General features: G+C 35.9%; 1 protein-coding gene across 7 annotated transcripts in view; it reads right to left on the reverse strand.

Annotated features, from left to right (window-relative positions):
- Positions 1 to 1,728: 1,728 nt before the first annotated feature.
- Positions 1,729 to 12,402, reverse strand: part of MAPK8 (mitogen-activated protein kinase 8) — a 91,701-nt gene continuing 81,027 nt past the window's right edge. For 4 of the 7 annotated variants that reach the window (XM_043476367.1, XM_043476369.1, XM_043476366.1 and 1 more), the window contains 2 exons: positions 11,666 to 11,743; positions 1,729 to 5,829 (listed from right to left, as the gene is read on the reverse strand). In XM_043476367.1, the coding sequence (XP_043332302.1) occupies positions 5,684 to 5,829; positions 11,666 to 11,743 (224 nt within the window). In that variant the 3' untranslated portion in view covers positions 1,729 to 5,683. Of the gene's footprint in view, positions 5,835 to 11,665; positions 11,744 to 12,402 lie in introns of all 7 variants that reach the window. The other 3 variants (XM_043476372.1, XM_043476370.1, XM_043476371.1) reach the window with 1 other exon arrangement.

Below are 12,402 nucleotides of genomic sequence, written 5' to 3' on the forward strand. Positions count from 1 at the left end.
TTTACAGTCATACCCCACTAGGCCATTCTTCACTTCTCATTCCCTTTACCTGGAAATGCCCTTTTCTCCACACCTTCCTTAAAAAATGCTTCTTCTGCAAAACCCTCATCTCCTCGAATCAGTCCTTCCCTGTGTTCCTTCAGCATGGTCTTTGCTCCTCCATACAAAACTTACTTCGATCAGGCTTACTAGACTCGAGACTCATCATTTTTAGATCTCTCCTCATGTCCAGCTTCTAACACAGGGTCTCAGGCATATATGCACACACTGATGGAATTAAATGAAATACGTTACTAATCATGAAAGCAGAGAAAGAGACAACAGGATATGGTAAATTAATTATGTCAGAAGTCTAACTTTACAGAATGTATTTGAAGTTATCCTTTAATTTCAAATGAAGTCCAAAGACATACTGCTATAAAAGCTAAAAACAAAAAAACAAAACTCAATCCACAAAATCAGTACAAAACAACTTTCAATAACACAGTCAATGGATCTTTTAAGGAGCAGTACTAAAATAAATCTAATGCCTCAATTAATAAGAACTACTTCATTTTATTTGGTGTCACTAGGGTATTATGATTGAGTGGAAATTAACTCAACACTCAACATGGTTGTCTGCTCTTGCCATCCAGTCTGTCACCAGGGGTCTCTCCAATGACTGTGATGAGACAGAGAGCATCAGGCTGGCAACCGCATCAGCCAGCAGAGCAGTAGTGGTCAGGTGGATACTTGGCCTTGCCTGTCCTTTCCTCAGAACCAGCGAGTGTGAGTGCAGGTGAGGAGGGGTGTGAGCTTGTGGATATGAGGGTTATCTGGAGCAAGAGTTGAGCAAGACAGAGGAGTGTCAACAGACTGTATGTATGCAATGAATAAGCCTGTTGGCCTGCATGGTATAGGCAAAGAGAACACTTGCCTGGCAAAGCTGGAAATGCACTGAGCTGAAATCCCTGGTTGGTTTTGAAAGAGATCCTTTTAAAATACTTCTTGTCAAGTGATCTGCTGTCCATGTGACTGCTGCCTCACATGGTCACCAAGAACTAGGTTAAGGGCATTGAAGCAAATTCCTTTCTTAAGATAATGTTTCTCTAGCAAGTTCAAACATCAGAAAAGAGTAGGTAAGTCAGAAAACCAGGGTGATAGTTTAGCCTTTTCACAATTTATATAAAATCCAAATCTAAGAGACTTGCCCTAGTATCATCCCTTTAATCCCAAATCCATAGGAAATCTGACACCTGCCCAGAAAAACTTTTTACCAAAAATTTGTATTTTGTTTTCAATGAAAAACTCTTAATTTCGTAATTTTCATATCACTTTTTTCTTTTTTATTTAAAATATTATAACCAATTAACATACTAAGATAACATTGTTTACATTCCAGTGGTGCATGTTTAATGACTAGGGCATGAATGATTAAAAACCACAATAATTATCTCAGCATTCCCTACAAAGTGCCCCATTTTGTTTTGTCTAGAGGAGGGGAGAGGAGAGGGAATGGAACACAGGGAAGGGAGAGGAATGAAGAAGGAATGGCATCATACAGGGAGAAAAGCAAATGTCAATTATCATACTTAGGTTTCAGGTTTCAAAACCTGTTGAACAGGATAAACTATGAGAAAATAGATGTCACAGTCCAGGTAGACAGCTAGTTCAGTTTTAACTTCATCATTCGGCTAAAAGATTAAGAGCTTCTCAAAAATATACCAAATATCGGGCCTACAAAAGTAATTTATTTCTTCGTAAAATTTACTAAGATTTATTCCTTTTGTAAAATGTAAAGAATGGACTGATATCACGAGCAGGTTTCTACTTACAAAAACAGACAGTAATAATGTCCAACAAGCATATCTAACACAATTTTCTAAGATACATAGTGAAAGATTTTACAGGTGAGTCTCTCTTACTGATGCAAGGTATATATTTTACATACTTATTGGTATAGTGTTGACACTGGCTATAAAGTACTTAACACACATAATTCACACGCAGTGAAGATCTAACAGTAAGGGCAACTGCTTACTTGGGAAAGCATAGAAAATTAGTGTGAGGTAGTTCAATAAAAACCTAGTTTAATTTGTAAGTTACTGTGAGAATAGAACATTGTGCAAAACTAATCCACAGGTAATATTTCTCATAAGTTTCTGTAATGAAGAGAATCTAAATCAGAAATGGCCAGAAAGTGTTACTCTTACTAGACTCTCCTTAAGAGCACTTAACTAAGAGCAAGTTAGTTTGAAACTAATTAGGACATTTTTTTCCTTACCAGTATTTTAATCATACCCCAAACTATACACTTCTGCTTCAATGCCCTTTACCCCTTCATCTTTCATGCTATTCAGGAAAAATTAGTTTCCTCTGACTCAGGAAAAACCTAAGAGAGATCAGTAGAAACACAATGTATACTGAAATGTAAAGGATCCAGAGGCAACACTTAAGAGGGCTGCTAATGACAGAACAATAGTGTCTGGTTTTCCTACTGGCAAGTATGCTGGGGTCACGGGGCGTCATGCATTCACTCTACAGCTAATGTGTGACTAATGAACAACACTCACAAACAAACTACAACAGTATTTTTTAAAATAGACTATGTTTTTACCTCAAAATGTTGTACAGGCTTATGTCTAGGCAACAATGAGTAGTTACATCTTCATAGTGTAGCACATACTGGCCGATAGTATATACCAAGTCTTATCTGTAACCTCAAAGGGCTTCATTCGCCTGCTGCTGATTGCACTATCAGATGTCCACATCCTCTTCACCTTCACCTTTTTAGACAACACAATAGGATCAGCATGGAAAAAAATAACAAAAGGGCTTATGGGAAAGTCTGTTTTACATGCAATCAAGCTTCTTGTTATTAAGGGGGTTGTGTGATAGCCTTCTCATTTAAGAGGCTGGTATTTCTCTTAGGAAGTCTGGTGTGAATACACTGTGCCTTTACCAACATAGGGCGTGCATACCAGGAATAATCAGTGGCTGAGGGTGTGTAACAAAATGAGAACTGTTCAGCAAACGGTATGAGAGCGTTGAGATGCTCTATTTATGTCTATTATAATTAAGCAATCCCAACAATACAATCATTTAATAAATGGTCAGTTTATATTAGAGGGTAACAGAATAGTAACCAGGAAGAAATACACAGAAAGAATTACTTTCCTAACCTATAACACTGAATAATAAATCTTAAGTCTAAATAATTTTCTGACAGTAAGACCATGGGTATATTAAGTATATAAAGTTGAAAATCCACTTATAAGATAAGCAAGGTGGTTTTACATAAGTACTGCTTGACAGAAATCTTATTTCCATTTCTTTGAAAAGTGTTTAAGATGTTTTAAAGGTTCAAAAACTTCTAAAAATAAAAAGAACTAGCCCATCTTTAGTTTATTTAACACAGTTAAGAGAAGAGGGAAAGTAGTATTGAGATACTGCATTTTAAAAACCCTGGGCACACAACACTTAAACAGACTTTGTTTTCAGGATGTATCTTGAGTCTACATGACTATTAAGTTTTGTTTTCTCTGAATCAACTGAAACATGCTGGTTGGCAAGTGGAGCTGGCATTTACAATAAATGATACTGTTAAACACCTGGTTTTCCTTGCTTAACCAACACCTGTACTAAGAGATGGCTTATCAGCAAGGAAACACAAAATGAAGGGAATCTTTTGGGAGCATGTCAGTTGTTAAAGTGCAATAGTGAAATAATCTATTCTATAGAAATAAAGCTAGTTAACTGTCAAGCTAATAAAAACTTAACACATTCGTGCTCAAATTCTCCTGAAACTGCAAATCCAATCCTATTTCTACAATTCAAGAGGTGTTATAGCCTCAAAACTTTATTTTGCCTAATAAAATTAATGCACCCTGTCATATGAGTGGAAAAGGAATTAATAAAAAGACTGCCACTTCAAAAGAGGCTGGAAATCATGGCTTAAACAATCAAAAACAATCTTACTATTTCAAAGTATATAAAATGGCTGTTAATGTATTTTGATCCTAAATATTGCACATTAACAATGACCTAAAATACCTTATTCAAAAGGAATTTTGCACTGAATACATGAATACCATGCCAAGTGGACTTTCATATGCCATACATTAAATCGCACCAGTTCCTACTCCTGCTGGTCATTAATTCCATTGGGCTTTCTGCCTAGAACTTTTTCCTTATTTAAATATGCATTTCCCAGTTCATTACAAGAAATCCCTCTTGTTCCAAAAATAATAAAAAGTGCCTGGGGCATTACAGACAACATATTTCAGAGATAATGAGACTTCAATGACATTTTACTTAAGAAAAATTCTGTTATAGAGAAATAATTTTGCAGATATAAAATGTAAACAATTAACATACAACTGTCAGGAGCAGCACCATTCTTACACTATTCAACATCCACATCGTGTGTTTTATTGAAAATCAGGTATTAAAAAAAATGAAAGACTCAGACTAAATAACTACCACTTATGCCTGCTCTGCTCAATATGAAGAAACAGTCCTTAGAAAATGATATCCTATATATGGCTGTGTGCTACTATTTTCAGATGAACGGTATATTGCTCATTTTATACATCACCTACAGAAATCTAAGTAGGCTTTGGAACCTCCCAACAGCTAGTATAAATATGATTATGCCACAGGTAGAATCAAATGGCCAGAAACACCCTGAGAACTGGTGCTCAACTGACTGACACTCTAACAGGAAACTGAATAGGTCCAAGGGCCCGAGGCTGTAGGAAAGAGAAAGACCAGATTCTAGATCATTGCTAGGACCTACAGCCTGAGCAGATTAACTCAGTGTATACAAAAACAGGCTCATAGCTAGTAAAGGTGAACCATTTGTTTATTTGCATTGAAATGTATTATTCATGAAGTATCCTCTTGACTTTATGTGATCATAAGCTTTGAGCATGCCACAAATTTGCAGAAAACACCATATTCTCTTACTGTACTGTTGGTGGGTGGGATATGGGGATAGGAAGGTGGTGGTAGACGCCCAACACTTTCAAAGACATGCTCTGAGTTATTCTGCCATTTAGATGATGGGGCTTTTGCCAAAATTCACACAGGATTACCTATCAATTGTATGTAACTAAATTAGAATTGGCAAGTAGCAAATATTGGAGGTTTGTTTTTTTTTTAAAAAAACACGTTCATCATTTACAGTAGTTATTCCTGAATATAACTGGCTACAGGTTATTTTCCCTCACTCCTCTGGGGTTATTTCATTGATAAGCACATAACCCTAAAGGATAGCATCATGAACAAAACATTTGAAATAAATTCTAATAAAAAAACTATAAAATCTTAAATAATTCATGATATAGGCAAGTCACCACATAATAGTTGCTTTGATAAACAAAATCTTACAAATTCAGTAAAAAAAAAATCAGCAGCATAAGATAAAGCAAATATGCAAAAATTTTAAACCATGATAAAATAATTAGGTTTACATTATACAGTTAATTACAGCAAAAATACACAGTTCTGTTGCTGTTTTAAAACACAACTTAAGTTTTAAATTACATCACTTGAAATTAAAAAAAATAAACTACTTTACTACAAAATGAATTCTACATTTTTGAAAAATCACTCAAAAATAAGACCACTGAATTGTTTTCAAAGTAGTTCTATCAATGACTAAACAACTCCCCATCCCTCCCACCCCCCGAGGCCCAAGTAGTCATCTACAGCAGCCCAGAGGCCCAGCTGATGCTTCTAGACTGCTGTCTGTATCCGAGGCCAAAGTCGGATCTGTTGACATTGAAGACACATCATTGACAGATGATGATGATGATGGATGCTGAGAGCCATTGATCACTGCTGCACCTGTGCTATGAGAAACAAAACAGCAAATCAGTTGCAGACAGAGTTGCAGATCGAGCTACTTGTACTGTACTGACTACCTCCAGTGGTCAATATTTTTCTTTTGGTTTTAAAAGGCTCACTAAAAATAATCACAAATGATATACAACACAACACTAACTTACAAACACTTTTCACTGCAAGCTATGAGGTGAGAATTTGGAAAATGTCTGGAAACCTGGAGTCCTGCCCTCTCTACTAATTTTTCAATTTCAGACAAGAATTATTCAAGACAGAAACTGTCAACTCCAAGCCATATTTAGAAACAGTCCTACAGCAAGATTCATGAACTGGCTTCAGATTGTGTGTGAATAATACTGATAATACATGCAAAACTGTCTGTACTGCATTTTTGTTGTAGAGAGGATTTCAAGGGATGCATGACTCAAACAGTTAAAAAACTACAGCCCTAATAAATGTAAACTGGTGCAGCCACTATGGAAAAGAGTATGGAGGTTCCTCAAAAACTAAAATGAAAACTGCCATTCAGTTCAGTTGCTCAGTCATGTCTGACTCTTTGCGACCCCATGGACTGCAGCATGCCAGGCTTCCCTGTCCATCACCAACTCTCAGAGTTTACTCAAACTCAAGTCCATTAAGTCGGTGATGCCATCCAACCATCTCATCCTGTTGTCCCCTTCTCCTCCCACCTTCAATCTTTCCCAGCATCAGGGTCTTTTCCAGTGAGTCAGTTCTTTGCATCAGGTGGCCAAACTATTGGGAGTTTCAGCTTCAGCATCAGTCTTCCAAGTATACAGACGATTTCCTTTAGGATGGACTGGTTGGATCTCCTTGCAGTCCAAGGGACTCTCAAGAGTCTTCTCCAACACCACAGTTCAAAAACATCAATTCTTCTGTTCTCAGCTTTCTTTATAGTCCAACTTTCACATCCATACATGACTACTGGAAAAACCAAGGCTTTAACTAGATGGACCTTTGTTGGCAAAGTAATGTCTCTGCTTTTTAATTAGCTGTCTAGGTTGGCCATAACTTTTCTTCCAAGGAGCAAGCGTCTTTTAATTTCATGGGTGCAGTCACCATCTGCAATGATTTTGGAGCCCAAGAAAATAAAATCTGTCAGTTTCCCCATCTATTTGCCATAAAGTGATGGGACCAGATGCCATGATCTAAGTTTTCTGAATGCTGAGTTTTAAGCCACTTTTTAACTCTCTTTCACTCTCATCAAGAGGCTCATTAGTTCTTCTTCGCTTTCTGCTTAAGGGTGGTGTCATCTGCATATCTGAGGTTGACATTTCTCCCAGCAGTCTTGATTCCAGCTTGTGCTTCATCCAGCCCAGCATTTTTCATGATGTACTCTGCATGTAAGTTAAATAAGGGTGACAATACACAATCTTGACACACTCCTTTCTGTATTTGGAACTATATGTTGTTCCATATCCAGTGCTAACTGTTGCTTCTTGACGTGCATACAGATTTTTCAGGAGGCAGGTCAGGTGGTCTGGTATTCCTTTTTCAGAATTTTCCACAGTTTGTTGTGGTCCACACAGTCAAAGGCTTTGGCATAGTCAATAAAGCAGAAGTAGATGTTTTTCTGGAACTCTCTTGCTTTTTCAATGATCCAACGGATACTGACCATTTGATCTCTGGTTCCTCTGCCTTTTTAAAATCCAGCTTGAACATCTGAAGTTCACGGTTCACATACTGCTGAAATCTGGTTTGGAGAATTTTGAGCATTACTTTACTAGCGTGTGAGATGAGTGCAACTGTGTGGTAGTTTGAGCATTCTATGGCATTGCCTTTCTTTGGGATTGGAATGAAAACTGATCCTTTCCAGTCCTGTGGCCACTGCTGAGTTCTCCAAATTTGTTGGCATATTGAGTGCAGCACTTTCACAGCATCGTCTTTTAGGATTTGAAATAGCTCAACTAGAATGCCATCACCTCCACTAGCTTTTTTCATAGTGATGCTTCCTAAGGCCCACTCGACTTCACATTCCAGGATGTCTGGCTCTAGGTAAGTGATCACAATCACACATTGTGATTATCTGGGCCATGAAGATCTTTCTTGTACAGTTCTTCTATGTATTCTTGCCACCTCTTCTTAATATCTTCCGCTTCTGTTAGGTCCATACCATTTCTGTCCTTTACTGTGCCCATCTTTGCATGAAAAGTTTTGAGGTTCCTCAAAAAACTAAAAAGAAAACTGCCATATGATCCATCAATCCCACTCCTAGGCATATATCCAGACAAAACTAAAATCTGCAAAGATACATGCACACCAGCATTCATTGCAGCACTATTCACAACAGCCAAGACACAGAAGCAGCCTGTATGTCCAATAACAGATCAATGGATACAGAAGATGTGGTGTACACACACACACACACACACACACACCTTGGAATACTACTCAGCCATAAAAATAACAGTGTGAACTGCAGCAATATGAATGGCCTGTTGTTCTAAGTCAGAAAAACAACTACCATATGATATCACTTATATGTGGACTCTGAAATACGACAAATGAATTTATCTATGAAATAGAAAAAGACTCACATAGAGAACAGACTGGTGGTTGGCCAAACAGGAGGGGTGAGGGAGGGTTGGACTGGGAGTATGAGATTAGCAAAAGCAAACTACTGTACACATGTATAACTGAATCACTTTGCTGTACACCAGAAACACAACATTGTAAATCAATTATACTTCAATAAAATTTTTTTATAAAACTACTACCCTAATAAAAAATGCTTCATGATATCTTCTCACTGTAAAGTACAAACCATCCTTCTGATACATCCTGTTTTAAAGCAAAAGCCACGACAAAGATTAAAATCATTTTAATTCAAAGGATTCTTGGTCCAACTGCCCCATTTGGTTACATGACTTGCCAGAGCCACACAAATGCTCTTGATTGGTAAACTCAGGTCTTGTTATTTCAGTTCTAATAAGTACTTGATAAATGTACATATGGACTTAATAAAGAGATAAAAGAAAGGGAGATTCTTTTCCTTTACCAAAAGGAAAGCCTAACAAGCATTTCCTGGATTTTAAAAAGTAATAGGAATACTTAACCTACAGAAGAATTCTCACAGTGAGACTGGGTCAGGAAGAAGGAATAACATTATGGGGCGGGGAATATGACTCATGCAATAGATAAGAGCTTTTGAACTATATGATCACTAAATAAGAATCATTCCAAATTTGAGTATATTAAATAATGCAAGTTATACAGAAGTTCTTAAGAACACATTTATGGAATAAAAAGCAACAGTTTTCAAACTGAGTAATAAAAATTTCTAGGGGTGAGTTTCAGGGACCCAATGATGTTAAAACTTAGCAAGTTGAAAACCACTGCTCCAGAACCCAGTACCTCAGTGTTTGAAATTATCCCTCCTTTCTGTCCAATGACAAGAAATAAAACATTTAAATATGAACGGTCCTCTGGGAGCTTGTCTTCAAGTCCAACAATGAATTAACTAGGGGACTTGGAATAGGCAAATCTTTAGGGCGCTGGGGCAGGGACTGGGAGACAAAGAATGGAACCTCAAGGGACAGAGCAGGTGATGGGAGGTGGACCGGCAAAGGAGGTGCACAGGATACTCCAGGCCTGACAGAAGAGAGGAAAAGGAGATATGTGATAACCTAGAATTCTAGACCCAAGTCACAGTGAAATGATGATACTAAACTTTTAAAAGTTCAATTCTGAGTATCATTTAGAGTCTTTCATCTACAGATTAAAATCACTTCAGAAAAAAAAAAGTTCAATTCGTACAACACTATAGGCTGCACCTTTTCTGACTAAAGGGTGTAGAATCCCATGGATAGCTTCAAAGACCCGTACTGAAACATTCAAATCATAAAAGTGTTTTATCACATATACTTTCTCATGCCTCTATTTTTTATCCAAATTTTATCCAAATTTCTTAATCTAATAAAAATTAAATTTTAAATGCATCATAAATTAAAGCTAACTTTTTAATCTGAAAATCAAATACCTAAGGAAAAAAAACTTGTTTATTTCGGACTTTTCAAGCAATATAGTAAATTCTCAGTAAATTCTCTGAATGGCAATAATATGGAAAAATCTTTATCTGTATCTCAAAGTCTTTAATTTCTGGATCTGATATCTTTAATTTCAGGTACCCATCACCTCCCTCTCTGTTACTCTCTACATACTCAAAGGCATGCAAACTCATTTTAACATTACCTAAACCAAAATAAAGACAAGAGGAAATCCAGGGGGCTAAATTATATATTTACTTTTTAAAATCAAAAGACTTTTTAAAGACAAAACAGTATTGTGAATTCCTGATATTTTGAGTAATTAAATATTGTTTCTTCTGTTTTTGCATATAATCAAGAACAGAGTATTTTTACAGCATTAATTTACTAACACTCTTCTTTGCAAGCTGTCACTGAGAATCCTGAAAATGTCTAGAAACTTGTAGTCCTGTCCTTTCACTGACTTACTTTGTCACTAAAATTAAGGTTGTCTAGGATTCAAATTTTTCATTTATAAATTAACAACAAATACAACTGCTGTATCTATCTCATGAGATGATTAAGTTTACTCAAACATTTGACACAATGTGCCACTGACTGGGATATTATGCTAAAGTATAAAACTCTCCTAAATAATGGATTTTTCAAATCCCATTTGAGCCTCCATCATGAACAATTCACCTATATGACTACTGCATATCAATTACAAAGCCAATTAATTAACTCAATTATTAAAAAAAGCATTTATAACAGACCCTTTGTTACAACTAATTGTAGCTATAAGCTGTTGAAAACAATTTATATTTTCAACAGAATCTATGTTATAATTTGGAAGGTTGCATTTCTGATCAAGGATTTAAAAAACAAAGAATTAAAATATAAGCAAAAATGTCATAGAAAGCTACAAAAATTATTTAAATATATGTTTACAGTACAAAAAACTGGGCACCTGAAACTACAGTTATAAACCTTACTTCATAAACAAGATGCTAGATATGATATCCAATTTTTTTCTTAGAATTATTGTGTAAGAGTTTTAGAAGGATGACACAGTTTTACTCTAATTCAAGACCTATCAGTTGAAACAGTATTCTTCAAGACTCAGCTCAAATTTAATCTCTCCCTAATCTTTGTCCCCAGAAGTCTCTGCTGCCAGCCAGAGACCAAATTGGATGCTGGAAAAACCATGCCCTCTTGAAGTTACTGATAAAAAACATGGCCTCAAGTATTCACTTTTCTACACAAAAGATTTGTAGTCTTATATCATTTAACTTTTCTAAACTATTTCCTCATCTGTAAAATGTGCATAACAATCCCTTCCTCAGGGTTTTCCGGGGCTTAATAAAACGAAGTACAAAAACTACCTATGTCTATCATGTGGTATGTACTTACTATGTACATGTTGTCATCTAACTTTTCCCTTAAATTCTTCATGCTTTTACAAATACTAAAAGTTAATATGAGCTTATGATAAAAGAAAATGTTTAACTCATACAAAGCAACATTCTTAAGAGATAGAATACCTTCTAACAGCAGTTTTAACAACACCACCACCAACAAAAAAGGTTTTAAATTTCAGTTCTTCAATGGGATGTCAGTATCACAGAAGAAGATACGTATTTTATGAAGTCAGTTACTGATATATTAGTACAATGTATTGATAGAAGAGTGTGCCAGTGCTTTCAAATTTAACCACAAAAATTGTACTCCTTATACTTTCTAAACTTTGGATACTAACGGTAGTAAATATGGAAAGAACTGAAAGTTTCAGGCCACTGAAGATTATAACACAAGAAGTAAACTGTAATCATAACTAAGCTTATATTGTAACCAACCTAAAGGAGAGGGCTGCCCCCGTATAACTCCATTCTTGGTTCTTTCCTCCAAGTCCATAACTTCTTTGTATATCAATTCTGAAAAAGAGGTAAATAAAAACTTTTCAAAGTTTGAGAGGCAATCTCTCAAGATATGTGTATGTTAAGTAAAAAATTTTCACACACATTAAATACTTCAAATAGTGTCCTTGCAATGGTAGAAGGTTGAAAAGTGTCAACCAGAGGTTCAAAGGTGTTATTAACAATTTATTGATCCTCAACCGTGAACTATATTGAAAGAAAAAAAATTTCTGCTGTAATATTCCAAAAGTTAGATTAAGATAGATCTAAGGTTAGAAGTTTTATCTTCTATACTCCACCAGGACTTTACATTATATCATTCTATATTACAAATACTCATTTAATTCTCTCAATGAGGGCTTGAATCAAATTTGTCTTACTAACTTCTATTTCCCAAGGCACTGTAAATACTTACCCAGATACCTGTTAAAAGATACAATTGCAAGAGTATATGGAACCATTTTTAATCAGAAGAGAATACCAATACATTTTCATTAAAGGAAAACAATCAGGTAGCTATACTTCAACACCTTCTGAGTTGAAGCATGGCATATTATTACTGTACAGATTTCTTCATGAGAATCTTGTTCCTTAATTAGGCTTCTAGACGGTGGGTGGATGGCTGGCAGGACTACTCCAACTGAGGAGAAACAGCAGATACTGCCCTGTAGCGTATT

The sequence above is a fragment of the Cervus canadensis genome, chromosome 8, assembly GCF_019320065.1.
Source record: "Cervus canadensis isolate Bull #8, Minnesota chromosome 8, ASM1932006v1, whole genome shotgun sequence".
NCBI lineage: Eukaryota > Metazoa > Chordata > Mammalia > Artiodactyla > Cervidae > Cervus > Cervus canadensis.